Raw genomic sequence first — 26708 nt, 5'->3', positions numbered from 1 at the left:
CACACACACACACACACACACACACACACACACACACACACACACACACACACACACACACACACACACACACACCAGCACACTCGCCATTACACTCGCTTTCATAAACACATTCATTTTGATTCTTTGATTTCGATTTCGTTTCTGTTGTTTTTTAACCGCGACGTTGGCAGGCAGCGCAAACAAACTGTAAAATTAACTCGAGTGTACAGACGAAATGTGTACTGTCAATGCACTTGCATGATGTACAGGTGAATGGAAACCTTTGTGATGGTTTTTGACCTGTATGTTTTCACTTGTTTCTGAAATAAAAGTGTCAGCGGGAAAAAAAAATTAGGGCCCTAACTTTCGAAGGTCGTCACAGCCAACTTATTCGCCATATGATGATGTGCTTTGGGAAACATCACCACTAGTCAATTTGTAATCTGAGTTATATCTTACATTGAGCAAAAAATATATCATATTAGCGCAATCATCGAAAAAAGAAGGGAATTTTCTGCCCATTTCTTCCATGATTTAACATGGTGTGGATGATGGTTCCCAGCTAAGTTTCACGAGAATTAGCAAATTTTCACAGACATGTAGCGAAGATTTTTGCAAGATTATTGTTGTTTGTTGTTTATCATTGACATGCGGGATGGTTCTCTTTTGTCTTTAAATAAAATGAAACCTTTTAATGCATATGTTACAGACCGTATGAAAACCCAGTCCGTTTGCAAACGGCCTGGCCCAGTCAGGCCGTTTGAAAACGGCCTGAAAAAGCCGGCCGTTTGCAAACCGCCTGAAATATCAGGCCGTATGAAAACGGCCTAGGCAGTTTGAAACGGCCTAGACAGTTTGAAAACGGCCTAGTCAGTTTTCAAACGGTCTGGCGAAGTACAACAGCCTCTGAAGATTGAACTTAATGGATCCAGGTTGGTCGATGATCAGGTTGCATCCATGTGAATGCTTGCGCATTCCATGCCGAATGACTCGGAACATTTTCTTACTGTGCTGATGCTCGGCCCAGCCGTTTTTCGACAATATTACTAATTATACAAGTTCACGGTCCGCCTGTGTACGGCCATCCAGTTGATGGAGCCTGGTGAAGCCACTACTGGTGAGATCTGGTGAAACGTATCACTACAAGACTCACCGATTATTTTGCGGCATAAAACCCCGGAGCGCGCAATGGACATCAGAGTTCACATCAGTGGCGCGGGAACCGGGGGGGGGGGGGGGGGGCTAGCGGGGGCTGAGCCCCTCCAACTTTTCGGCTGGGGGGCGCTCGTAATGTATTTGACCCCCCCCCCCAGCTGGAGGAATCGAAATCGGAAATCTACCAACATAATTTCATAGATTCATACATAGGCGCGGGAACCGGGGAGGGGGCAGTGGGGGAAGCTTGCTCCCACAGCTCTGGGGCCGTGGGGGCGGTACCCCACAACTTTTCATGAGGTCAGGAACCCTTGGGGCAGCTTGTCCTCCCCAAATTAGGGGTTGTGGGTCACAAAGGAAGAAAGCATTTAAGAGAAAAATCCACCTCTTTCACTGGCTCGGCAACTCATTTGGCAGATTAACCCTCGCGGGCCCGGGGGGTCGCGTTTTTCGCCCCCCCCCCCCCCCCCCTGGCGAATATTTGCGATAGCTCCCGAACACTTAGGGATAGGAAAGCGAAACTTTCAGTACCTTTTTTCCCATCAATTTGACATCTTCTGAAGTAAAAAATTTGGACCTAGCCCCCTTGATGACGTCACAATATCCATTTTTCTAGACCCCTGCACGGCAAACTTCGGCGTCACAGACGCAAACTTCAAATAGCTGCTAAAAATAGAGTTTTAGAGATAAAGACAAATTACGAGCACGGTTGTGTAGCGTTTGACCTAGAGAATAATAGAAAAATAGTTTTGGTGACCTGAGGTCAGAGGTCAGGTCAACGACCCTGAAATGTGGTTTTAGTTTTTCGTAAATAACTTCGACAAAAATGGTCCTAGAGCTACGGCAGTGGTACCATCGCATTCGCCTCGTCAAGCCGCGTCGAATGATGTATATTTTGTTCGGAAAAGGTCAAGTTTTATGTTGACCTCATGTGACCTCGAATGACCTCTGGTTGACCTTGACACATGAAAGGTCGTTTCTTATGGATTTTTACCCGCTGATCACGAATCTGGCATCTATTTTCCTCTAAGCCTTCATTTAGAGCTTCCGGATGGCAAAATTGTCTTATTTATTATTACTAACTTGAATTAGTGAAAAAGCCTCTAGCAGGGATACTCTTCAGTGACCTTGACCTTTGAGCAGCCTTGTATCGTTAGAGGAACCACAAATAGGGAACTGATAAGCCTCAAAACCTTTAAAAACATTTTGAAAGTTAGCACGCAAGATGTGCGAAAAAGTGCCAAGTTTGAGGTCAATTTTGAGCGTGACCTTGACCTTGACCTTTGATTTTGAGCACATTTTCGGAATCCTCAGATTCTCTTCTTTCGTTTGACACCCAATTTTGCCGGTTTGATGCCGCTTGCCGTCCTCTAGAAGGCTTACTTTGAGATCACTACACATGTGCCGGTTTTTGCCTTTGACCTTGACCTCTGACCTTGAAAATTGACCTGAGGTCAAAAATTTTAGGTGCTTTAGAATCGTCTCGTAAGGACCTTTCGTTTGGTATCGCTTTTGTTTCCGCAGCTCCCTTATTTACGGAGTTAGACAGGGGGAGGCGAAAAACGCCCCCCCCCGGGCTGCGGTGGTTGGGATTACCCCCCGGGCCCGGCCGGTTTAAACCTTTATTCCAGGTTGCCAAAACGGTAGTTTCTTCACTCAGTTGAGACGGAATACCTGACTTTTTTGCAAATATTTTCGTGTTTTTATTGTTGAAAAGGCCAAGGTCTGAAAAATAAGTGGCCTAAAACCGTTGGGAAAACTAGATTTGGGGGTACCCTAGGTTGATCTCTATTATGGTTCAGCGCCCCCCCCCCTCCCCCCAGTCTGGATCGAAGAAGTTCCCGCGCCACTGGTTCACATTAGAGTCCTCACCGCGCCCGGTCGACCGCCGGCGGCTGGCAGGTGGCGTACGCCGGCAATACTTGACCATTGCGGTGGAAGGCGAAACTTTGAAGTCCGGGGGAAGACCGGGTCGACCGGGCGCTATACGGGCCGGGTCTCAGTTCTGCTAATCTCTTCCTGACCAGGCCTTCATTCGTCATCGGGAAAATCAGGGAGAATTTTCCGGAACTAGCGAGAATCATCGGGGATCACGAACGGTATCGCGATAACAAGACATGCTGAAGATAGGCGCTCAACAATAATTTTCCGACTGAGAATATCCGAGTGACGATATTTTTCCGGATGCCGAATGCACCTCAGGATTTCATGGTGCCATGTAATGTCATGAAACGGTCGTGCTTCAACAAACTCAACATTGTCCAGCTGTAACTTTATGCAGACCAGATTGTTTTCAAAATGCCTAGACCGTTTGTAAACGGCCTGGTGTCTGGAAAGTTGTCATACGGCCTAGACGGTTTGCAAACGGCCTGAAATTTCAGGCGGTTTGCATACAGCCTGGAATTTCAGCCCGTATTCAAACGGCCTGACTTTTCAGTCCGTTTGCATACTGACTGGGTTGTCCAGGCCTTTTGCAAACGGCCTGAATCGGGCCAGGCCGTTTACAAAGGGACTGAGTTTTCATACGGCCTGTAACACATACATGCCACTGAAATACAGTAAAATGTGCTGCTAGTGATAATCACTTCAGAATATCCTATGAACAGAACAGGGAGTGAGCATATTCAAAGAGCCAAGACAGTGCATGCAACAATGTCAGGTTTCCGGTTCCTGGCTAAGGCATCAATATGAAGTCAATTTCTATATGCCCTAAAGCTGAAAATGTCTTGGAATTCTGACCACTGGGCTCCCTGTGAGTTTTATTACATGCTGTGACGCTGGCCGAGACCGAAAAATTGAGCAGAAGACAACTGTAAGGAGAGGTGGCGGATCCGTTTCCAGACAGGCGGCTCCTACACTGTAAAAAAAGTTTAGCATTTGGGGTACTAACGGCTGCTATTCGTAGCACCTTTTAGCGTCAAAAGAACCCTACGACGTATTTACAAAGAAGCATGGTGCTAATACTGTGCTAATGATAGCTAACATTCCCATCAAATATGATAAGTTTAGATCACCTATTCTTCTACTGAGCTTAACGTCTACTTCTGCTAGTACCCAGTCCATCAGTGAGTGCTCTTTCAAGCTGGATTTCTAATTAGAACCATTTTAAGTGTTTTAGAAGTTGGTAATGCTGAATATGGTGCTTACGTTAGTATCACAATAGAACCGGACATGCTTACAGAGGAAACAAATTTGAAATTGGCGCCAAAGAAAGTAGCTAAGCCCTTCTTTACAAATCCCTGGGAGTCTTATCACCAGCCCTTTAGCACGTTTTGACGGCGCAGAGCGATATGCGCATGCGCGTGCCAGCTGTTTCCGGCCACGTGTTGCGCCATTTTAGTGGAGTCCGTTGGTCGTGGTGGGAGTGTGCGAACGTGCTCCGGTATATGAAGTGAAATGAAGTGAAGTGAAGTGCTCCGGGCACATGCCACCGAGTGATAGCTCTGGAATGATAGCTTAAATCAGCTATTATCGGTGGAATCCGTCGTGCGTGGCATGGGAGTGCGTGCCCCTGCTCCGGGAGGCAGTGAGGTGGAGAGAAGTGCAGTGCAGCAGTGCAGTGAAGTGAAGTGAAGTGCTCCGGGGCCGGGTGGTACATGAGCATTTGCCACCGACACATGCCACCGACACCGACGTTGATCGACTTTGGTGAGTCTGACACGTTGTATCTTTTGATATTATCTTATATTGTTTAAGTGCTTCATATTCCGACTTTGGCAAATCGCGCTTCTTGGCCTGAAGGAAAGTTGTGTTGTTTGCGAAAATAGCTCCCAACAGAAAAAAAAATCTTGGAACTGATCCAGTTTTTTTTTTGCTCCAGGCATGGGGCCTGGTCAGTTCTTCCGTCGACTACCACTTACAATGGAGGACAACTACGACAACAACACGGGGTCTCCGGTTCCGTCTATCACTAAACGCCGTCTGGTCGTGGATGAGGTCGAACTTATGGCCATGAACGGAACGTCGGTTCAACGACCCCCCCCCCCGCCTCCCCCAGTCGATCTCGCGTTAATCGTCGGTCATGCGAGTGTGTAGGTATATGAGCGACCTTTCGTTATTTCCTGTGCGTTTGTTTGTGTATATATTTACATTTGTTTTTCATGCAGATGATATGAAGTGCTAATAAATGTTCAATTATTATTTTTTAATTTTATAATGTGTTGGATGCTTGAAAGATGCACTTACACGGGAATATTGCAGAATGCAAAACACAATCATTGAGACTTGTAGTTATCACTTATCTAGGATATAACCTTTTTGCACGTCTTTTCGGCCTTACACAATTTCCTTTTTGGTAATTGATTAGTCCTTTTTGCAGTAACTAGTGAAAGTATGTGCTGCTAAAGAAAGCAGTTTTTGTGAACTTTTCATGCAGCAGCTTTAACTAGTATAGATATTCTACTTTCAGCCCCAATGCTTTCGTTAGCATTATTCTACTTGTCGTGGGGTAACAATAGCGCTAAAACGGTTCATATGTGAGTACGGAAGGTACTAACTGCATGCTATTCTTAGCACCTTTTAAAGTTTAGCACCGCTAGGGTACTGAAAATTGGTCTAGCAGGTGTAGGGTACTACATTTAGTACACGGGTGCTAAACAAATATGGGTACTTATATTAGCACCTTGATACTAAACTAGATCTCAGTTAAGTACGAATAAAATGCTTAGCTTAGCACCGCTAGGGTACTGAAAATTAGTCAATTGAAAAGTACCTCTATGGTGCTAAACTTTTTTTACAGTGTATAATATCAGTCACAAGTGAAGCCCAAAACTAGCTAAAGTCTTGCAATTTGGTCAAGTGATGGTCACATATGTTATGGATTGCGGAGAGCTGGCGTGCCCACATCAGCAATCTGTGTTCCGCTCCTGCATGCAAGCAATGGGTCCTGCTCTGGTAACAGCTGCCAAGTCGCTCTCTCTTCGGCGCACGTATAGCTTCAAACGTGTGTTTCAAGACAGCGCGACTACCATTGTAAAGGAAAACGATAACTTTCTTCACATTGCTCGCTGAGGGAGTCACACTGTCGAGAAGCACCTCAAGTTACAACGCTACGACCTGCATTCCTTCAACACATTGATGTGTATAGTTGAGCGAAAAACAAACATTGCAATTCATGGAGTCAATATGGACAGTATACCGTCACTCAACACCAGCGATGCGCGAACAGAGCTTCATGAAATAAGAAAGCTTCATGAAAATGAGAAAGGTTGAGCCGCAGGACGTAAACACAATGCAACATTCCTGGGATCAGTTTGTCTATGCAATCAATAACTACGATCCTATTCGTCGATGTGTAAGATACCTACATGGCTGAGAATTTCAGATGTGGATTTACAATTCGAATAGTAACTAAAGGCAAATGTAGCACAAGAACTATAAGAAAGTGCATTCCTAAGTGCGAAGCTCTGCTGCAGTGTCCAGTGAACCGAGATCTCGTGACTCCGTCTAAATCTCGAATCTCGATCGCCATCACCCGCTGCAAAATGCGGCCACCGTCACTGACAACGGTGTTCAAAAGTCCCCTTCTCTCGAGAGGGACAGATGACAGAACCCGTCTGTCCCTATGCTGAGCATGAAATCGACCTCAGTGGAAGCAGGGAACAGTTGTGGCCCAGCAGGTCACCTCGGACGGTCTCGCTAAAAACGCAGCACCGGCAGCTTTGTTATTTACCCATAGGAATCTTCGTAATTCCGTGGCGCAGATCGTGTGGGCTTTCAAAGCATTGAGCCGGGTGCGTGTCTGATTTAGACAGGCAAATTAATCTGCAGTGTGTCCAATATGTCATCAGACTGTCTCTTGTCAAAAACGACCGATCACGGATTGTTCCTGTCTATTGATGCTTTGAACTTAATACAGTGTGATATACCTGTCTATAAGTGCTTTTATTTATTTATCATGTTAAAAATCATGCTATAAATTATACATTTATTAAAATATACATCACATTTAAGAAGTTACTTTCATTTAAATGGGCTTACTAGAGCGTCAATACACAATTCCGCGTGCTACGTCGAATTTCCCAGCAGGGCCCTAATAGCAGTCGGCAAAATCCGTGCACAGTCCAGATATATAGTGGTCTATGGGCCAGCTCATAATAAATGGCCAGGATTCGGATCAGCATGTTGGAAAAAATGGAAGAAACATAAAAAATCAAAGATAGCTATTTGATTTAACAAGACATTGTCAGACTAATCATATTTTCTTCAATATGATTTGTTTTTTATTCAAGCACATGCCATTTTTTGTCGCTAATTTAAATATAACGACGTCATTAAAACCTCTATGTACCTAAATCTAAAAATTGTTGAATCGATTTAAGATTGCTATAATAAGCCTCAATCAACGCGCAACAGACCGAGCCCAAATGCAAGGACTTGTGGCGGCTCGTAAGCAGCAAACCAAGCGCAACAGGAATGTACTAGCCGCTTTCACGACGGGTTATCTGGTGAATGCACCTAATTTGACCAAATCTGCACCAACTCTCTTTTACGATAAGCATCCTCGTATCATGAATTTATTCCAGTGTTTTAATAGAGTATAATGTCTGATAATTTAAAAATGAGGTATCTATGTCCTATATATACTTGTATACTTGTGTGTACTTAAGCATCTGTGCAGCCCAAACTGGTAATTTTTAAGATACACTGGCCGTTTTCACGACGGAATAGCAGGCATCTATTTAATCCCCATTTGATCCTTTAGTTCCTCAGGAATTTTAGTAGTTCTTTTTAGTAGGTTCCCCAGCTTTCGAATGAATGGTGCGTTAGTTTGCTATTTTTCTATTAAATATCACATCGATTTACTTTATCTAAGGATTTATCACTAATATCAACATAAAGCGTAAGCACAATTATAAAATTATGAAATTATGAAATACTAGTACAATCAGGGATGCGGAGCCGGAGCCGGAGTCGGAGCCGGAGCCGCCGGAGCCGGCATATTTTGCCCGGAGCCGGAGCCGGAGCCGGAGCCGTGAAACAATATAGCCCGGAGCCGGAGCCGGAGCCGGAGCCGCCAAAAAAGGCGGCGACTCCGGCTCCTTTTTATTTTTTGAAGAGGAAAAAAAATAATTGACCTATGTAGTTCGGTTTGACAGTATAAGGCAGTAAAACATATGGTAAGTAGTAAGTACGTCATGGGCCATCAAGTGAATGAAAAAAGCCGAATATCCCCAGCATCCCACAGTACGCAATCAACTTCCTGTCTGCTCCTCCCCCCCCCCCCCACGTCTACTGCATCCCCAGAACATGAGGACCGGTCATCAGGTGACGGCCATTGTTTTGAAGCCAGTGCAGTGGACTGCGACTCCCAACACCGTCTCTTCCCACCCCACCCTACCCCCCACCCCCACCCCCCACCCCCCAATGCAGCCGAGACGGGTGTCAGGCTCTTACGATGGTTCAGTGAACTCCGATTCGCGGCGACTGCGTTTCCAATGTCCTTTCCAATGCTTTCTAGTCTTTTGTTCTGCCAGTTCTCTCCGAGGTGCGTTTGCGCGGGGACGCGGTGAGCCGGTCATGGCAAAGAGTAACGCGGCCGTATAGTCATAACATTTCGCCACGTGCTTATATACCCTGTTCGCTGATTGCATGTGCTGTTGAGAAAAATAGCCTTAGATGTTAGTTGTTATGCAAATACAGAAGCTACGTGTACCAATCCAATTTTTCTTCCACCCGTCTTTAATTGATTGCATAGGAGATGTACTGAGTCGGAGCCGGGGCCGCCGGAGCCGGAGCCGCCGGAGCCGGACCATTTTACTCGGAGCCGGAGCCGGAGCCGGAGCCGCCATAACATTTCACCCGGAGCCGGAGCCGGAGCCGGAGCCGATTTTTTTCTCCGGAGCCGGAGCCGGAGCCGGAGCCGTCTGAAATTTCCACGGCTCCGCATCCCTGAGTACAATAGTTAAAAAAAGATACTGAGTTGCCAGGCTACAACGAATATATTCATTTATGGCGCACGACAGACATTTAGAAAGCAGCGCCCTGTTTTATTGCACGCTGCTAGCCGCTTCCATTGGGTTTTGCAGGCCGACGTCATTGGTCGTTACACGTATGATGTCACGCGACTTGTGGCCTGTCACGGCTCTTTAATGATCTCCACTAAATGAATGCAACAATGGCCTTTTAAGTTGATCTCTGTGGCCATCTGTCTATGGAGCGACCAATATGAAAGTTGGGTGAATTTACCGGGGTTACATGACTATGAGCAAGCAAATGTGTATCAGGAATGGATTTAGGTGGAGAATTGCGCTGGACCATGAGTGCTCGAACGCTCCCAATTCCACGCCGGTTTGGCTTTGGAGCCGAGACAGACGATGCGGGTCAAGGTCACCGCTGGGGTAACGGTGGATTGGCTGCGCCCGAGCACCCGTAACGCGGCACAATTCTCCATCTATGGATTTTCCTATTCGCTCAGCATTGTGATAGGCGTTCGTAATAGCATTTACTCTGCTCATGTAGGTACCTATCCCCGGTTATTTAAAAGAAGTTTTTGTGGGGGAATATCACGGCTTTAGGTACTCGGTGGCCCTATTCACGACTTTCAAAGAATGCTCCGATAACTAAACACCGCACAGACCTACTGCATTAGTGAATCTGACAGAAGGTCTGTGGAATTACATCCCCCCTCACTTCTTCTTCTTCGTGGGTTAGGGCGCGTAGCCGTCAGGCTCAAGCGTCCAACACATCCCCCCTCACCACACCCCTAAAAACTCATCCAGTGTCCAAAACCACTTTTATCGACTCGCCAAAAAAAAAAACACACACACACACACATATACACACACAAAGCATGGGGCATGTCAGCTCTCAGTTCATTTATCATTGTCTTTACCATGGTTCAATTGCATTGCGCGATTTAAAGCACGTGAGTGCCTATATAGTATATATGTAGAAAATAATATCTACAGCAAAACATCCAAAATTACAAAGGCTACAATGCTTAAAAAGTAGGTTCATCAAGGAAGCCCATTTTTACTTGCGTTGTGTTCCCAACCATGCGATTCCAACGCGGGCTATTCGCAACGTCTGTTAAGGCACGTTAACAACTGACAAGCCGCCACCGCTGTCACTTATTCATAGATGGTTGATATCGCAGCTTGGGCGTCAGCAGCGCGGCCCACAACGCGTCGGCGCCAGCGCACGCAGCTGTTGGCACTCGGCAGCCGGTGTTGCGACTTAACGGCCGGCCGGCCCCATGAAGGAGAAGCTCTTGGTGAAGCTTTGTGATCGCCTCATAGCCGCCTTGGATGTCATCTTTCTTGGCAGATCCATCCGTTCAGATGGTACGGTGCAGTCTGGATAAAGGACGAAGTCCAACGCCGCTAACCCCGCGACCGCCACCCCACAACGTGGCCGCAGACCGAACGGGCGTGAGGGCCGTAAGGGCCACCCCGCCATCCGGTAGGTGGCTGAGCAGCCGGGCGCAGCGGCGCCTGGGCGGCGGCCGCGCTGAGATGAAGTCCCAAACCGCCATGTCGCCATCACCGCCATCACCATTGCTGCAGCTGTTCCCAACCGCCTCAATCGCCGCCGTTTTGCCAGCAGTCGCGCCGCGGAATGGCAGAAGCTCCAGAGTAGCCTCCAGCGCCCCTCCCCGCACGTGTGCAGGTGCACTGCGGCCGCCGGGTCCGACGTCCAGGCAGAACATGATATTTTCATGCTGCTCCGACGGTGGGCTGGTCTTGTTTGGGCGTTCCTCCACTGTGACGTCGGTCACGCCTGCCCCGGCCAGGGCGCAGAGGCCGACGTGTCACCATCCGGTTGCAGTCCTCAGTCGGGTCGCAACGTGTACCTCTTCCGCAGCGTGGAGCGCGCTCCCGCTGGGCAGCGATACAGCCAAAAGTAGCATAGCATGCGGGCGGCCAGCGCTGCGCCGGACAGCGGACCCATGCCGGGGGTATGCCGGTCTCGGCCATTAGCGGGGTCGTCGGGGCCGAGGCTGTACATACAGCTGGTGACCGCGTGAGCCGCCAATCGAAGCTCACGGCTTATAAGCTCGACGCGGGCATCACACGCCGTCCCGATGGGAGCTCCACGACGCCGCCGCGAACTCCAGCGCGGCTCGCAGCGCGAAGACCAGTACGGACGGCCGGGGCAAACGGCGTGCGGGAGTCGCAGGCGACGTTCTGCGGACAGAAAGGGTTGGGCATAAGCTGGTCGGCAGGACACTCTTGAGCCGAGCCTTTGATGTAATTACAGATGATCCAGAAGCATGCACAAAAATTCATGACACACTATTCTCATTTATGTATTTGCTACATATATGATATACCAGCTCATGATCAGTGACGCATTCTGGGCAATATGTTCTAAAGTGAAGTAACTGAAGTTACAGCTTAAAAGCTTAAAAAAACAGCTTAAAAAAAAACACACACATTCGATAGCTTATGAGAATAACATGCCTTGTGTGCTTAACCCGCGCCCTGGTGGGGTCTGTTTATAACGCGACCTGGTGGGGGGGGGGGGGGCTATTTTTTGCCCCCCCTCGTATCTCTGAAACTACTGGACGGATCCGCAAAATTCAAACGGCGTTCGAAAGGCCTGTCAAATTTGTCGCGGAAAACCAAATTTCATTGACCTCGGGGTCACCGATGACGTCACAGGTCAGGTCAAAGATGAAATGTTTCACCGTTCACGGGTCATCTAGGGAATGCGCTATAACACCGAAGAAAACGCATTTTGTCGAGAATCAGCGATAGGGCGTCAGTTGCCTAGTACATATGTTGCTATAAGAGGTCACTGACATTACCAGGTCAGGTCACAGGTCAGGTCACCAAGGGTCACAGCCCACAGGTCAGGTCACATGAACCTAACTTTAGGTACTAAGGCTGTGCGACGCATGTTTTATGGCCAATTTTTCATTTCCAACTCAATGGTGTTGGTTATAAGACTATCAGGTACGGCTTAGGTCACTTTCTGGTGGAGGTCAGGTCAAGGTCAGGTCAAAAAAGGTCAAATTTCAAAATTGATATTTTTGCATAAAATGGGTATTGATTCGATGCAGCTCGTCACGGGGAGTCCAATGGTGGTCTTTGTTTTGCGCTACGAGGTCTAGAATTGCTAAAAATTGAGTTTGAAAATTTGACGTCATCAATTTTGAACAGTTTTTTCGCTATAACTAGGCCAAAAAAAGAGGTATCGATCTCAAATTTGGTATGTAGATAGAAGGCGGTAGGGACTATCACATATATTCCGGTTTTTTCGAAATTCAAAAAACTTTTTGGATTTTTCGGCTATTATAATCAAAAAATCTATTTTTTGATTTTTGGGGGTCAAAATCCAAAAATTTCAAAAATCCGAGATAGCAGTTTGGTAGCCCTGTCAATTCTACAGCTTTTATGTCCGATCGTTTTTCTGTATTTGCAAAGCTATAGGCCTGACAGCTCTTCCCGCGAAGCCCTTTTTTCGGTCGAAAACGGCAGAACATGACGTCACTCTGAGGTCATTTCCGGCCAACCTATCATAGCCTTTGGAAAAAATTTTGGTCACAATGTGTAAAATTGATGTCCGGGAGGGTACTGAAAGTTTGGTGACGATCGGCGCAGCGGTTCTGGAGATATATCGAAAAGTCTGGAGGGGGGGCAAAAAATAGCCCCCCCCCACCAGGGCGCGGGTTAATGCAGGAAAATATTTTTTTTCACTTTTTTAGAAACAGCAAAAGAGTTGTCAACAAGCCATGTCAACTATCTTAACAATTTTTATGGAAACTGCTCTAGCTAGCTTAAAGTTCCACAACGTTTCCGGAGCACCGTACCCAAACTCAGTTCATGTTACAAGAAAAAACAGTAATAATGCCTCCTAATTTTGAATGAAATAGGTATAGGTATGAGTAATTTGATTTGGAAAGCAACAAATTTCCGCACATCATTTTAGCAAAATTACTATTTTCTTCAGCCATCAGGTTACACAAAACTATAGTAAACTTTATGATCTAGTTTACACAAAACCAAAGCCCCGATTTTAACAAATGTAGATAAAATTTAAACAATTTTAAAAAATGTATCGTGGAGAAAATGAAAAGTGTAGATTTGTAAAGCCGGGATATTTCAATTTCACGGATTAGGCACTTAAAGAAATATCTTCACCTTTCTTTGAGCCACCAGCCTTCACCCAAGTTTTACACGAATGTAGTGAAGCAGACAACATGTGGCAACTCAAAATTGTGATGGTTTGAGATAATTATGACGGTAAAAGAAAAAGCAACACAAGGTTCCTTACCCTCGTTTTTTTTCACATGGGTTCAGATGAGGCTTCAACTGTTGCCGACCTGAGGAGCTATAGGGACTTGAGCTTTCCAAAACTCAATTTCTAAGGGCACTGAGCAGTGTTTGGCTTTCACACGAATGCGATAGTAAGTTATATGAAGTTGACAAAGCAAGCAAAGCAAAGCATGATGCCCCGCGCGTCCGCCCGCGACCACGCCCCGCGTCCGACTCCCGACCGCCGCGTGACCCGAGGCGCCCGGCGGTCACGTGACCTACCGGCCGGGACTGCAAACGGCCCTCACCACCATTCTTGTATGACGTCATATCCTACTGAGGTGCTGATTGGTCGGAATTAGATACCTGAAGGTAATTATCTGCCGTAGTTACTTTTGTTTCATTGTTTTGCGTGTTTTCTTATACGAAATGTAATTAAAAAAATTGTCATATTTTAATCACCATTAAAACATAACTGAATAGGTATAAAAGAGAACTCGATATATACTTTCCTTGTTTTTAAGAATTCCGGAATTAGATACCCGAGGGAGCAAAGAGGGAGCAAGTTGCCACGCTGATTTAATACCTCATAGTCGAAAGGTGGGCTACTAGAACCAAAAATTGCTGTGTTTGTAAATAAATAAGTGATTTGAGGGCAAAAAATGCCCGGATTTAAACTTCTAAAATTATTTTGAACATAAAATATTTCAGTTTGAGGGATGTTAAGGCCTCTAAGGGTAGGTACTTTTTAGGTATCAAATAAGTTCCTCTGCGAAAGTTCCGTCGTGAAAACGGCCACTGAAACTTATTTGACCAAAACTGCACCAAATTTGCACCTAATCTGCACCAAACGTGTACCACATGGCTGTCGTGAAAACAGCTAATGTCTTCAGAGCACCGTTTTTTTTTATAGTTTCAGCTTTGTCAAAAACTGCTGGGCGCTTAATAGGTGCATGAATATTGAATTCATTAACTACGGCTATCTGAGCCCCTAGGACGATACATGAAATGAAATAAAACAAGATAAAATGAATTTGAAATGGATAAAATGAACTTTGAAATGGAACTGGTGATAAGGGAGAAATGAGACGACTGCAACAAATAATGCCTATAACCATCGACATGTGGCGACGACGAATGATGTGCAGCTTAAGCAGCCTTCCTATCCCAAGTTGAAACTTGTGTGTAACCTTCTTTTGGTGTGCTACTTGGCTTTAAAGTCGCGTCAGTTTCGTCTGTTTACACAGTTGTGTTTCAAGGTGGTGCCCAGCACAAGTGTGTCAACTCCATTTCCTCGGTTTTACACAGGGCACCAATACGGAAGAGCGTAGCTATCCATCGGGGGATCGCATCGCTGTGTAGCGTGGTGATTGGCGGGCGGGCTGGCACAGCTGCCGGTCGCTCTCCTACCGTAAAAAGTATAAAGGGTGCCCGGCGGGGTGACAGTTCCGAACCGACGCTGTCACAGTCCATTCACCATGAGGGTGGTCTCGCTTCTGCCTCTGTCGGCGCTGCTGCTGACGCTCGGGGTCTCCCGCTGTGTCGGTCAATTCATGCGCCATGGGGATGCGGGTCAGATGAGAGCCGCGATGGGCGTGTCATCTGCCGACTGCGATGATGCTCAGGTATGTCGGGCTTAAGTACTCACATTGGACCATTGTATTGCCTAAAGAAAGACGTAAGACACAGTAATTTGGCCGTCTATTGCATTTGTTTGCCTGTCGCTAGTTTCCATAATACGATTCCTTTGATTGATAGAGAACAGAAGATAACAGGTAACAGACCTATCAACGTACGAAACGGTATAAAGTTCAGTCCTCAAGTTAAGTTTTGCATTGCAGTCCAAATAGTTTGGACTGCAAATATGGATAGTTGAATATAACCGTCATCTGCGGTCTCTTGAGTGCGCTTGTTCACTATTGCAGACTGATACAGCTATTTGAACGTCTATCTCTGGAGCGATACAGATGTAGGTATTATTACATTTAATCAGTCCTGCAGTGCCTTGCCAAAAGGCTGCCTTACGAACCTAACGCTTGAAGTCGACCGTGTTCTATTGTCGCTGGCGCGTCGTTGCAGACTGGCCTAGAGATGGACTGGGACGGCTCGGCTGACGAGTACACCTGCTCTGCGGAGCAGTCGGGCGCAGCCAGCGGCACCGGCTCGGTACTGGAGAGCAAGCTGGAGAGGATGTGCCTCGAGGTGCCAGCCGACTTCCAGGTAAGTGGTCGCACAATGATCGGCGAAAATTCGTCGGTTTGAAGTAAATTTAGTCCATAATTACTGCGAAGCTATTATAAAAGCAACAGCACTACGTTGTTTTTTATTACTTATCTACAATAACACTGCTGTTGCATGCTTGGGACAGCGTTGTGAAGGAAGGCGGCGTTGGCTTCGAATCTGATCATAACCGAGAGTTCTTATACGGCTGAGTTGTGATGTTTGTGATTGACAGCATGAAAATGACTGAAATGTTAACTTGAACAGTTCTGTCTTCTTCTAAATTACCCATTTTCTCAATTACTGACTTCTGCTACGATCAAGAGCTCAAAAATGTATTTTTCCAAACAGTTCAGCCGTATGCCCGAGGGTGTGTCTTATCCCGTGCTACTGCGTACCTACAATACAAAGATCATGCAATGGGCACACAACCTTTAACCCTCGCCGGCACAGGCCATTTTGCGTCCTTCGACGGCACAAAAGGGGGGAGAGGGGTTGGTACGACCCCCTCGCGTTTGGCCCCTGATCGAGCTAGAGCTTCGCAGAAAAATGAGCGTGTTGCCCGTCACGAGAGGAAGCCGATGATACCCAATTTTAAGGTCCTAGGTCATCGGGTGACCTTCCAGGTCAGGTCAATGACCCGAAAACCGGGAAAATCGCGACCTGTTAGAAAGTCGTAAAGTGTGGCTGCTATGTGGTTTTCCGGGGTGCTGATCACGAAAATCGTGTTAGTTTTGATCAGAGATGATGTCTTTAAGCATTTAGACCAGGTCTCGTCAGGTCAGGTCAGGTCAACCGGTAGGGGTTGTGACGGGTATTCGTAATACGTGTCCACCGCCTCTGACAACTTCGTAACATGTTACGAAGGCACCAAAACTACTTCGTAAATGTTCAAATGGTTGCTAAATTCGAATTCAGCTCCAAAAACTAGCCTAGAAACATGTAAAACTGAAAAAGTGAACCGAGGTCACCCGAGCCGAGGTCACCAAAGGTCAATGACCTGACCTGACCTTCAGGTGACCTTGACACCCACCCTAATATATAGGAACAACATCAAATCACATGTTTGAACGTTTGAAACCACGAAAAGCTTGCAAACGCGCGGTTAATGCGAGCCGACATGCGCCGAATCGCGATTCCGGCCAAACATGGTCTCGGAAAAGAGGTCACAGGTCAAAGGTCATTTGGGTCAGGGTCATGGAATTTTCAGGGTAGGTATAAAATTGATCAATGCGAGGGTACTGAAAGTTTCGTTGCGATCGGCCGCTTTTTACGCGAGTTATTCGCGAAAAAACCTTAGGGGGGGGGGGTGGGGTTGCATCAACCCCCCCCCCCTGTTCCCACCTTAACATTAGTTTTGAGTTGAGATAGCCAAATTGGTGGCCATGGCCTGCAAATACCGGTTTGGGCACTCACAACATCGACAAATGCTTTAAAGGGACTATCCCACCTTCTAAAATATTGTTAAAACCAGTTAAATTGTGCCCGACTTTATAGATTGGATGACCAGGAACACGGTTCTGGCATTTATTTTTCATTAAACATCTTAGGCTTCCCATATTCGAAACACAAACTTTCAAATATGTGACGTCACAGCCCAAAATTACCTCCCTCCCCAGGCCACATTACTGTCATAAAGCTGATTCCTTTTACTCTGTAGGCACCACAACAAAGTTCAGACCAGGTTTTAAGCGATTTTTCAACGAACAAACCCATTTAAATCAGAATGACTAAACGAGGTGACGTCACACTAGCGGTCGCTCCATGTTGAAGATAGGGCCTTGTACAAGGCCCATTTTCAAATGAAGGGAACGAATTTCTTCAACACCAAGAGGCCGCGGGGTTGCAACCTAGATAGATAGTGGTTTCTGAACCTCGCCGCAAACTTGGCTATCTCAACTCAAACCCCATGTTAAAGGTGGGATAGTCCCTTTAATTCGGAGATATGGAATTTCAAACTTGCAGTTTTCGGATTCTAAGGGGCTAGTGCATTGGTATGCCCCCTTAGAATTTGTGACGTCAGCGGAGATCTAACGATTTTTAAATCTTTTACTAAAACGTTTGGTAGCACGCGGTGGTATATGCTGCTTTGCGCGCAACAAATGCCGCACTTTCAAATAAAGTCGCTAGGAACAGCGGAGATCCCAAAAAGTAAACAAAAGTAAAAGTCTAATATCTTGAAAACCGGTGAATATTTTTCGATGAAATTTGGTAGATATTCGTTTTCGCTCTTTCTGAACCGAGCGACATCACTTTCGTGCCAATTCATTAACTTTTTTGAAGGTGGGAGGGTCCCTTTAAGCTGATTTCTAAGACTTTGTTGCTTTGATAATTTATATTTTTTGCATTGAAGAGCCTTGGAATGTCTGTTTATTGCAAAATATTATATCTGTAATGATAGGAATTGATTCAGTGTGGCATTTTATTCAACTTCATAATCGGACATTGTGGGTTTGACGACTTTTTGCCCCACCAACTTTCCTGGAAAAGCTCCACCCATGCCCACTCCTCCATGTGCGGGTGAGGGTTAAGGTGCGGAGTCTCGCGCGTCTGGCTGTTACGATTTCCGAGTGACCGATAGCATAGTAGGGGAAGCGGGGGTAACACCGCCACTGTGGGAAACACCGCCACCCCATCTGGCGGCGAAAGTATGAAATGTGAAGTGTAAAAATCCGTTATTTCCTATTGACCGCACGAAGGTAAGCGTCTTCTGATTTGTGTTCCGGTGTTTCAGTGTAATCGAAGCTCAATGTGGGCATTTAAAGAAAAATGCACATTCTCTTATAAAAATTCGATGAGTTGGGGGCACTTTTGAATGTCTTTAAGTAGAGACTCATTTTGATTTACTTGATTACATCGAAAAATAACTGATCGGCTTTGTCCAGTAAGATAAGTTTGCTTGAACCGTGTAGTACATTCTTACCGCTGGCGATTTTTGCTTGTGATCACTTATTGGGGAACACCGCCACCCCGTGGCGGTGTTACCCCAATTGAGGTTGCGGTGTTTCCTGTTTGTAGCGTGATAAGTGATGAAACTCCAAAGACACGCTTTATTCATGTTCGTAGATGTTCCTAAGTCGGGAATAAGCAGCTTATTTGATTTTTTACTTTATATTTTTCATGCATCCCGACCAAGCACTTGCCAGCTGTATAAAACTGGCAAACAGCTGATGAACCTATAGCTATTTAGGTGTTCATTACCGATTATTTGCGAAAATTACCACTTACCGACAGGAGACTCATCGCACACGATCTCTGAACAATTAAAAGCATTCGTAGGAATGGGTTGGGTTAACATCAACACCGGTGGCGGGGTTACCCACACAATTTGTAGGCAGCAAATATGCAAGGTATTTTTAAAAGTCGTGATACATGAAAACCTTTTAGGAGCATGCAAAATAAGTACCTAAAACACGTGAGAAAATGTTTAAATATTGTAACCAAAACAATAACTACCAAGAGACTTACTTCACACATATTCTCTCATTTTGGCGAGAAGCTTAGGGGGGCGGTGTTACCCCCGCTTCCCCTATCCGCGTTATTGGTTTTGTCGAAAAAAAGAATGCCTACCACGCAGTTTGCAGAGGGTTGTATATACATATACGATGTAGCTTCACTTTACCAGGCCAGCGACGTCACACTTTCAGTACCTTATCATACATCAGTTTAACATGTTTTCCAAAAATTTGAGCGAAATCCGTCGATTTTTTTTAGAAAATGACGTTTAAGTGACGTCATGCCACGCCATTTTCTCTTCAAAAGCTGTAAAACTTCAAACGCCGCTAACATCTTCATTTTTAAAGGAATCAAGACGTAACAAAAAGGGTTTTACGTGATTCTACTTTGTCTATCAAATGGCTCTTAAGTTATTGGAAAATTTTGGAAGTTAACCCAATTTTTTTTCTAAAGAAAACTGTTTTTTTTTTGGAAATTCAATATAAAATCCAACATTTTGTGTTTATCGAAAAAAAACGAAATATATGTTAGCGAAGTGGTCTATGTACACCTGCATACCAATTTTTAGAAGAATCAATTCAAAAATGTGTTAGTTATTGAAACTTTTATGACGTCACGACACACACAATTTTCGAATAATGATTTTTTTGGAGCTTTTAGACCTCACACGGAAACAAAAATAGCACCATTCGATTCGCCGTGGAAAAAAATGCATCAGATAGACACCTTTTTAGGTCTTAACAATCAACTTCCAAATTTTACCTCACTTGACCTGACCTTGGCCTGGCCTCGACCTGAGATTCATCCAGATGTGGTCCATATCACTAATTGAGTGTGCCCACTGCCCATAGCATCCTATGAATAAAATAAACCATAAAACATGTGTCGCACATGCCCTCTTCTATATTTCGTATTTGGTGACCTGAACTGACCTTGACCTTGACCTTTGCATGACATTGTATGCAATAAATCTTGTCTTGGTAGCCTATAAGAACACGTTTTGGGCTATCAGTCTCAGTCCATTCTTCGGCAACTACGATGCAAGGCTGATACTGTAGAAACTTGCATTTTGTACCCTTGACCTGACCTTGACCTGACCTCTGACCTACTTAAGCAAAATCTGCACCCCCTCCCCCCCCCCCCCAGCAGGGCTAGTGTGGCTGAATAGCCCAGCGGGGCGCGGGTTAATTGGAGGTGTTCCGCCGCCACTGAGTAAGACCGTGAACAAAATGGCCTTTGCGCAACAAAACTACAGCATACGTCTTAGTTTTATAGACAAATATGTAGTGCTTTTTTTCTTTGCAGCCGGAGCATATCTGCATGAACGTCTCCATTGAATACACGGAAACCATTCCAACTACGTAAGTAGGAAAACGTGCGTGTGATACAATACATGATCCTCGGTAAAAAAGATGTCGAAAATATAGGGTTGTGTCATTTTTGAGACCTAACAATACAGATCGACCAACTAATAGCTGACCTTTCCGGTCAAGTAACGGCTTTGTCTTTAATCAAATTTGCATGTTACTCATATTGGGTCAAATATTCATTCATTCGTCACGTCTGATTCTGTCTGAACGTTAGGAACACGATGTCGTTCAATCAATGTTTTACTAACTCTGAGTGAGAAAAAATCTCTTTTCACGACACCGTCAATTTGTTGATTGTTCCCTCTGGATGCTAAGCCGCTTACCCTTATTTTATGTCTGAGCACACGCTAACGAAATGCCGAAATCGGGAATCTTTGACCTTCGAAGACCTATGATGAACTGACATGTGACCAGACAAAAGAAATGACTGAATTATTTTCCCCCGTAATTTTAGACGCTTTTTCGACCGCCGCTTATTGAGTGTCGTTACGTGGGCCGTAGCCCAGGAGCCAAGTCAGATTTGGGGTCTTCCACCACCCCAACAGAGCATGGAAATCCAGGAGCTCCAACAGGGTGCACCTGGTACTTACATTTACCATTTCCCGTATACTTAAGTACGGGTGTGCTCACGGTATGCATGTTTGCAGGGTGAATCACCGACCGCTTTGGGCCGTGTATGGAGAATACACATACCTTCCGCCTCAGCGGTGGACCCACAACATTGAGGTACAGTATACAGCTTCTGCCTTCTATTACCTATTTCATGACGGAATCATAATTAGCATTTATGATGTATATTTGCGTTGAGACCGCGTCCTGTTATGTGTTCCGACTTTCATGTCTGCTGACAGCACGGCGCGGTTGTCATGCTGTATCACCCGTGCGCCGACTCTTCCGAGGTGGACAAATTGAAACAACTGGTGCGTGGCTGCATCCGCAAACACGTCATCACCCCCTACAACAAACTGCCAATGGAACAGGTGAATTTCTCGTTCGAAAAAAAAATATATAAACAGGCGTATTTTTGGTCAGCCTTGAATAATCAAATGCGGAATGATCGTCGGGAAGAATGTGCCAAGTAATTCTGTAAATATTGGGTAGTATGTAAGTATTAGGTTGCATACTGGTGCTAGGTACGTACTTTTTTGGTAACTTTTGTGAATTATTTGTTAATTAAGGATCGGCGTGCCCATTGCGAAGCTCATTTTGGAACCATACATACCTCATCTATATTATATCTTTATTACCTATACTATACCTATGTTATTATCATAATATGTACCTACTGAATACATTAATAGTTTTTTTTTAAACCAGTATAACGCTTTTTGGGGCGACTAGTGGAGCGAGCGAGAGGGTGAGCCTTGCACGTGCGAAATTTCGAGGGGGTACCTCCAACTGAATTGTGCACGGCACCCTACTAACCGGTCTCTAGCGATGTGCCAAATTTGAGCACAATCGGCCCAGCCGTTCTCGAGATCTGGAAGCGGCACCCTGCACGTGCGCACGTGCAAATTGGGCTCCAACTGACTTGTGCACGGCACCCTACTAACTGGTCCCTAACCGTGTACCAAATTTGAGCGCCATCGGTCCAGCCGTTCTCGAGATATGGAAACGACCCCTGCACGTGCGCACGTGCAGCAGCACCCCAACTCTGGCACATGGATATGCAGTGTCTAGTGGGTGCCTACCTACATGCCAACTTTCAGCGCAATCGGCCAAGTAGTTATCGAGATATTGCAACAATTACAAAACTGACACCTCTTCGTTTTGCACGTGGCACGTGCATAAGGGGTCACCCACATGCATCGGGAATAGTCCAATACTTGGTAGAAGGAATGAAGCTACCCTACAAAAATTACCGCGTGTAAGTCGGTCAAGTGGTTGCTGAGATATAAGCCTCGCAAAAGCGTCCGCACGGCCGGCCGGTCGGCCGGCCGGCCGCTCATACTCAGAAATTTCCGTTAATCTAAGGAAAGACTACGCTCGCTTCGCTCGCTCCGTAATAAGGTATTAAATCCTTTTCAATTTTGTGAATATAAAGACTTATTTATATCCTCGCCTTTTTATTGTTATTACAAAACCACCACGGCTCTGTGATTCCATGTTCAGCCGCTGGCGCTGGCCACCTGGGGATGCCACCTCCACATGGCTCAGGTGGACGAGGCTGCCGTCCGCAGCTTCATCAGGGAGACGGCTCTACAGGGCACGGAGGGCCACCTCAGCCGGGAGGGCCAGTACGACTACATGCTGGTGCAGAAGGCCCAGCCGCCGGTCGGATCTGACATCGACGACTCTGTCCTCTGCCCCAACCAGCCGTGAGCTGACCGCGGCGGGGTCACTCTGTGGCGTGGGAGACATGCCATTGGGCGACACGCACCAGATAGAAGATGCCGTAGGGATACATAAATATATCGGCAGCTTAATTGGTGTTGGACAATATTTTACATTATACGTATAGGTATGTAAGACAAATATTGGCAAATATTGATTATTTTTCATTCATTGTTTTTGGTTCATTTTCATTTTCCATTATTTACTTCTTTCGTGTAATTTTCGGGCACACTATAGCTAAATAACTTGTTTTCTGCAGGTGTGGCCTCAAGTCATAATATTTTGTCATCTAAATGTAGTCGTATGCCTTATACGAGCGATATGCTGTTCCAGATGTGTTTAGAAAGGAAAAGCTTTACCATCTGCATATGTTTGTACCTACCAAGCGTGCATTAATCATTTTTAGGAACAAACGGACTTTGCTGCATGCGGAATTGCTCAAATTGACGATGCATAACTACATATGTGAAGTAGGTACCGCAGTGAAATATGAAAAATACATATCTACATTTCTTCTGTTTCTTTGTCGTTAAATCTCCACAGTGTCAATGGTACAACCTTCACATTACGAATAATTCAACATTAATGTCTTATTACCTTTGCAATAGTGACACCTGAAACGTTTCAATAAAGTTTATCGAGGATAAAAGGACGGCATGGTTTGAGATGAAATTTGTATTAATGGTAAATCTATTTAAAATAATAATGCGACCCGAAATGCAAGCATACTACATGCACATTGCATACGCAGCTCACTATGATAACATCGTCTTGATAAATTACGGTTGATAAGGGGCATTGCGGTTAATATAATTAAGTGACTAGTGAGCCTTAAACACTTAACATTCGAGTTTTTTTTTTCACAACAGGAAAAATGACGGTTCATAAACCCTAAGCTTTTTATATAGTTTTTTTTTTATAAGGTTAAGCATCTGTTATCTCTAACCTATTAATAATATAAGATATAGATTACGGGAGTGTCATTCGCTGCGTGTCCAATGCCTTTTGAATCTGGTGATAGTTGGTAGGACTTCTAGTCGGTTGGTCTGGCAGCAGTGAGTGGGGCAATCTGGCGCTCCTATACTGGAGGCCTGTTTTTGTGTCAGCGCTGTGCGGGGTAGTGCGTCGTGCCGGTCTCGGTGGGAGGCCTCGGCTGGCTGACTGTCCGCCGCGCCGCGGGGCCTCCGGGGGGAGTGCTGCGATCGGAGTGCGGAGATATCGTCCACTGTTCCTTCCTTTTCGTTATCGGTGGGTGATCACTGATCAACGACTGCGACTTAAAATCAACTTCGGTGTCATCTCCGGTTTACTTCTGCCACTGAAGGAATACGACAAGCACAGGTAAGTCGAGTATCTTACATACGTGAAGACATTGATCCATCGGAATAAGGAAATACATTTTATATGAGCTTAGAGCTTTGCATATCAGGAGTTCGGTTTACCATAGCTGGGTGCTCGAACACCTCAAAACCCTTAAAGGGACCCTCCCACCTTAACATTAGATTTGAGTTGAGATAGCCAAAATGGGGTCCCTGGCTCACAATTACCGGTTTTGGCACTCACAACATCGAGAAATGCCTTAAATCGGAAATATTGAATTTCACAATTGCAGCATTTTGATTCAGAGGGGCTAATGCTTAGGAATACCCCTCTGAATGTGTGACGTCAGCGCAGATATCTAACGATTTTTAAATGTTTGACTAAAACGTTTTGTAGCACGCGGTGGTATATGCTATTTGCGCGCAACATCTGCCGCAAATGCCGCACTTCTAAAATAAAGTCGCTAGAAACAGCGGAGATCCCAAAAAAGTAAACAAAAGTAAAAGTCTAATATCTTGAAAACCGGTGAATATTTTTCGGTGAAATTTGGTAGATATTCGTTTTCGCTCTTTCTGAACCCAGCGACATCACTTTCATGCCAATTCATAAGCTTTTTTGAAGGTGGGAGGGTCCCTTTAACCCTCGCCCGTATAGGGGGTGGGGGTCAAACGGACCCTCCCTCGTTTTTTTTTTTGCGAAAAACTCGCGTAAAAAGCAGGCGATCGCACCGAAACTTTCAGTACCCTCGCGTTAATCAATTTTATACCTACCCTGAAAACTACATGACCCTGACCCAAATGACCTTTGACCTGCTGTGACCCACTTTTCGACACCATGTTTGGCCGGAATCGCGATTCGGCTTATGTCGGCTCGCATTTGCCGCGCGCGCGTTTGCAGTCTTCCCTAAACCAAGAAGAAGAAGAAGCGTTTGCAGTCTTTTCGTGGTTTCAAGCGTTCAAACATGTGATTTGAACGAGAGAGACTCTCATTCAGTGTTCCCTTTAGGTCACCCCATGGAAAACTCCATTCCTTTTAGGGCCCCAGAACCCTAACCCCTCAAGGCATGCAACCGAGCAGACTGACCAATGATCATAGCGCTCCCAACTCTTTTCAGATTTATATGAGAAGCACTTGAAACCATGATGGCCACCAGAGACCCACTGAGGTTTTGTGTGAAGCTGCTCAACAAAACAGCCCGTCAGATCAAACGTTCCTCGTCCACGGCTGCTGCGAAAAGGTAGGTAGGTATGGGTGAGGGATATTTGTCACTGTTTACAAGCACCAGGGTGGCAGAAGTTCAACCTTGGTTCAACGTTTATGAGCGAAAATTCTAATGACGACAAATGATCGTGGCCGGTGATCGAGACTATGAAAACGAAACGTTACCGGTCCTACCATTATCGCACGCAAAACTATATAAAAAACTATTTTGTTATATTTATGCACCGTCGTAGACTTTGAGGCAGACTCGGTCAGTCTCGTATAAACAGTTGTGCCCAAGGCCGGGGCCGACTGCAAACAGTCGGCCCAGGCTGTTCTGTACTGGCTCTATGGCTGTAGGTATTCAGTTCTGCACTGGAATCCGGATAATCCCGGTTTGCACTGAGTATGTAATGGAGAGGGGGGGGGGGGGTGGAGAGCTCTCGTTAGAACGCGAGAAGCAGGCCTCCAGCGGGCTGTTTACAGACATGAACGTCTGTCTCTGATGGGGAAATCAGGATGAGTTGCAATGCCCAGCTGTGCCTTGTCACAGCGCCATCCTCCGTTTCGACAGTTGCATGTCACGCCAATTAGCGGGAACCGATTTTGGAGCTAAACGTAGACGCTTTATTGGAAAAGGTGTTAAGCCCACCTCACACGGGTGCGTTTACGGCACGAGGGTCTTACTCCAATCTTTGAGGCGTCGCATTCAAGTCATTTGGTAACATGGATCATCCCACCGACGTTAGCACTTGCGTATTTGATGAAACGAAATGATTCCGGGGCCGTAAATATATTCGGTGAACGGAAATGAAATTAAATGAAATTGGAACTGGACGAAAGAAATACATTGCGCATTTAATACCCATATTCTGCTGATCAGCTTCAGCCGGTCAAAATGATACGGAGAGATGTGGCGGGATGCAAACGCCGCGTGCACGACGCAAGCGGGCGGACGGTGACGCAACGCAACGCACCTCATATAAACTGCACTCGTGTTGAGCCAGCCTGAGCTTGCTTGTTTATCTACATAGTAGCGCATTTTGTAACTCGCACATAACAGTATCATAATGCTGCAAATTCTGTGGACATGGGCGGAGGAGAAGAAGAGGAAGAAAAAAGCCACGGGACATCAATTATGACCTCAAATACACAAGCACACAGACTCCAACATTTACGAGTACTGCTCGCTTACCAGAACTGCCCTGAACTTGCGTATTAACACCCCTGCCCCGCGTCGCCCAGAGCGGCCACAGCCACCCATCTGACGGATAGCTACGTCCACTGCGCTGGCACCACTCCTCTGGTGCACGACACGCTCGGTGACGTCATCGACCGGGCGGCTATCGACTACGGCACCAACGAGGCGCTGGTGTTTGTGCACCAGGACCTGCGGCGAACATGGCGCGAGGTCAAGCAAGAGGTGAGGGTGAGGTCAAGCAAGATGTTAGGGGTGTGGTGAGGTCAAACA

General features: G+C 45.8%; 3 protein-coding genes across 5 annotated transcripts in view; 2 read left to right on the top strand and 1 right to left on the bottom strand.

The window, feature by feature from the left end:
- The window catches only part of LOC122381234 (3-ketoacyl-CoA thiolase, mitochondrial-like), a 90943-nt gene that overhangs the window by 25765 nt on the left and 38470 nt on the right, over window positions 1-26708 (bottom strand). The gene's annotated exons all lie outside the window — the stretch shown is intronic.
- LOC122381236 lies at window positions 14775-22830 on the top strand. The gene is made up of 6 exons (XM_043365188.1): window positions 14775-14962; window positions 15417-15557; window positions 20319-20374; window positions 21031-21109; window positions 21235-21363; window positions 22496-22830. Exons 1-6 carry the CDS (start codon window positions 14816-14818, stop codon window positions 22703-22705), a joined length of 762 nt encoding a protein of 253 aa, XP_043221123.1. The 5' UTR covers window positions 14775-14815; the 3' UTR covers window positions 22706-22830.
- LOC122381232 (medium-chain acyl-CoA ligase ACSF2, mitochondrial-like) overlaps window positions 23816-26708 on the top strand; it is an 82192-nt gene continuing 79299 nt past the window's right edge. For 2 of the 3 annotated variants that reach the window (XM_043365180.1, XM_043365178.1), the window contains exons 1-3: window positions 23816-24058; window positions 25152-25274; window positions 26483-26660. In XM_043365180.1, coding sequence (XP_043221115.1) covers window positions 25177-25274; window positions 26483-26660 — 276 coding nt within the window. In that variant the 5' untranslated portion in view covers window positions 23816-24058; window positions 25152-25176. Of the gene's footprint in view, window positions 24059-25132; window positions 25275-26482; window positions 26661-26708 lie in introns of all 3 variants that reach the window. The other variant, XM_043365179.1, reaches the window with a different exon arrangement.

This window comes from Amphibalanus amphitrite, unplaced genomic scaffold, assembly GCF_019059575.1.
Source record: "Amphibalanus amphitrite isolate SeventyFive unplaced genomic scaffold, NRLGWU_Aamphi_draft 000116F_arrow, whole genome shotgun sequence".
NCBI classification, from domain to species: domain Eukaryota; kingdom Metazoa; phylum Arthropoda; class Thecostraca; order Balanomorpha; family Balanidae; genus Amphibalanus; species Amphibalanus amphitrite.
The sequence above is the reverse complement of the archived record's forward strand: the minus strand, read 5'-3'. Positions and strand labels throughout refer to the sequence as shown.

Coding starts and splice junctions, on each gene's coding strand:
- LOC122381236 (XM_043365188.1), top strand. CDS start 14,816: ATGAGGGTGGTCTCGCTTCTGCCTCTGTCGGCGCTGCTGCTGACGCTC. Junction 14,963..15,416: donor CCGACTGCGATGATGCTCAG/GTATGTCGGGCT, acceptor GCGTCGTTGCAG/ACTGGCCTAGAGATGGACTG. Junction 15,558..20,318: donor AGGTGCCAGCCGACTTCCAG/GTAAGTGGTCGC, acceptor TTTTCTTTGCAG/CCGGAGCATATCTGCATGAA.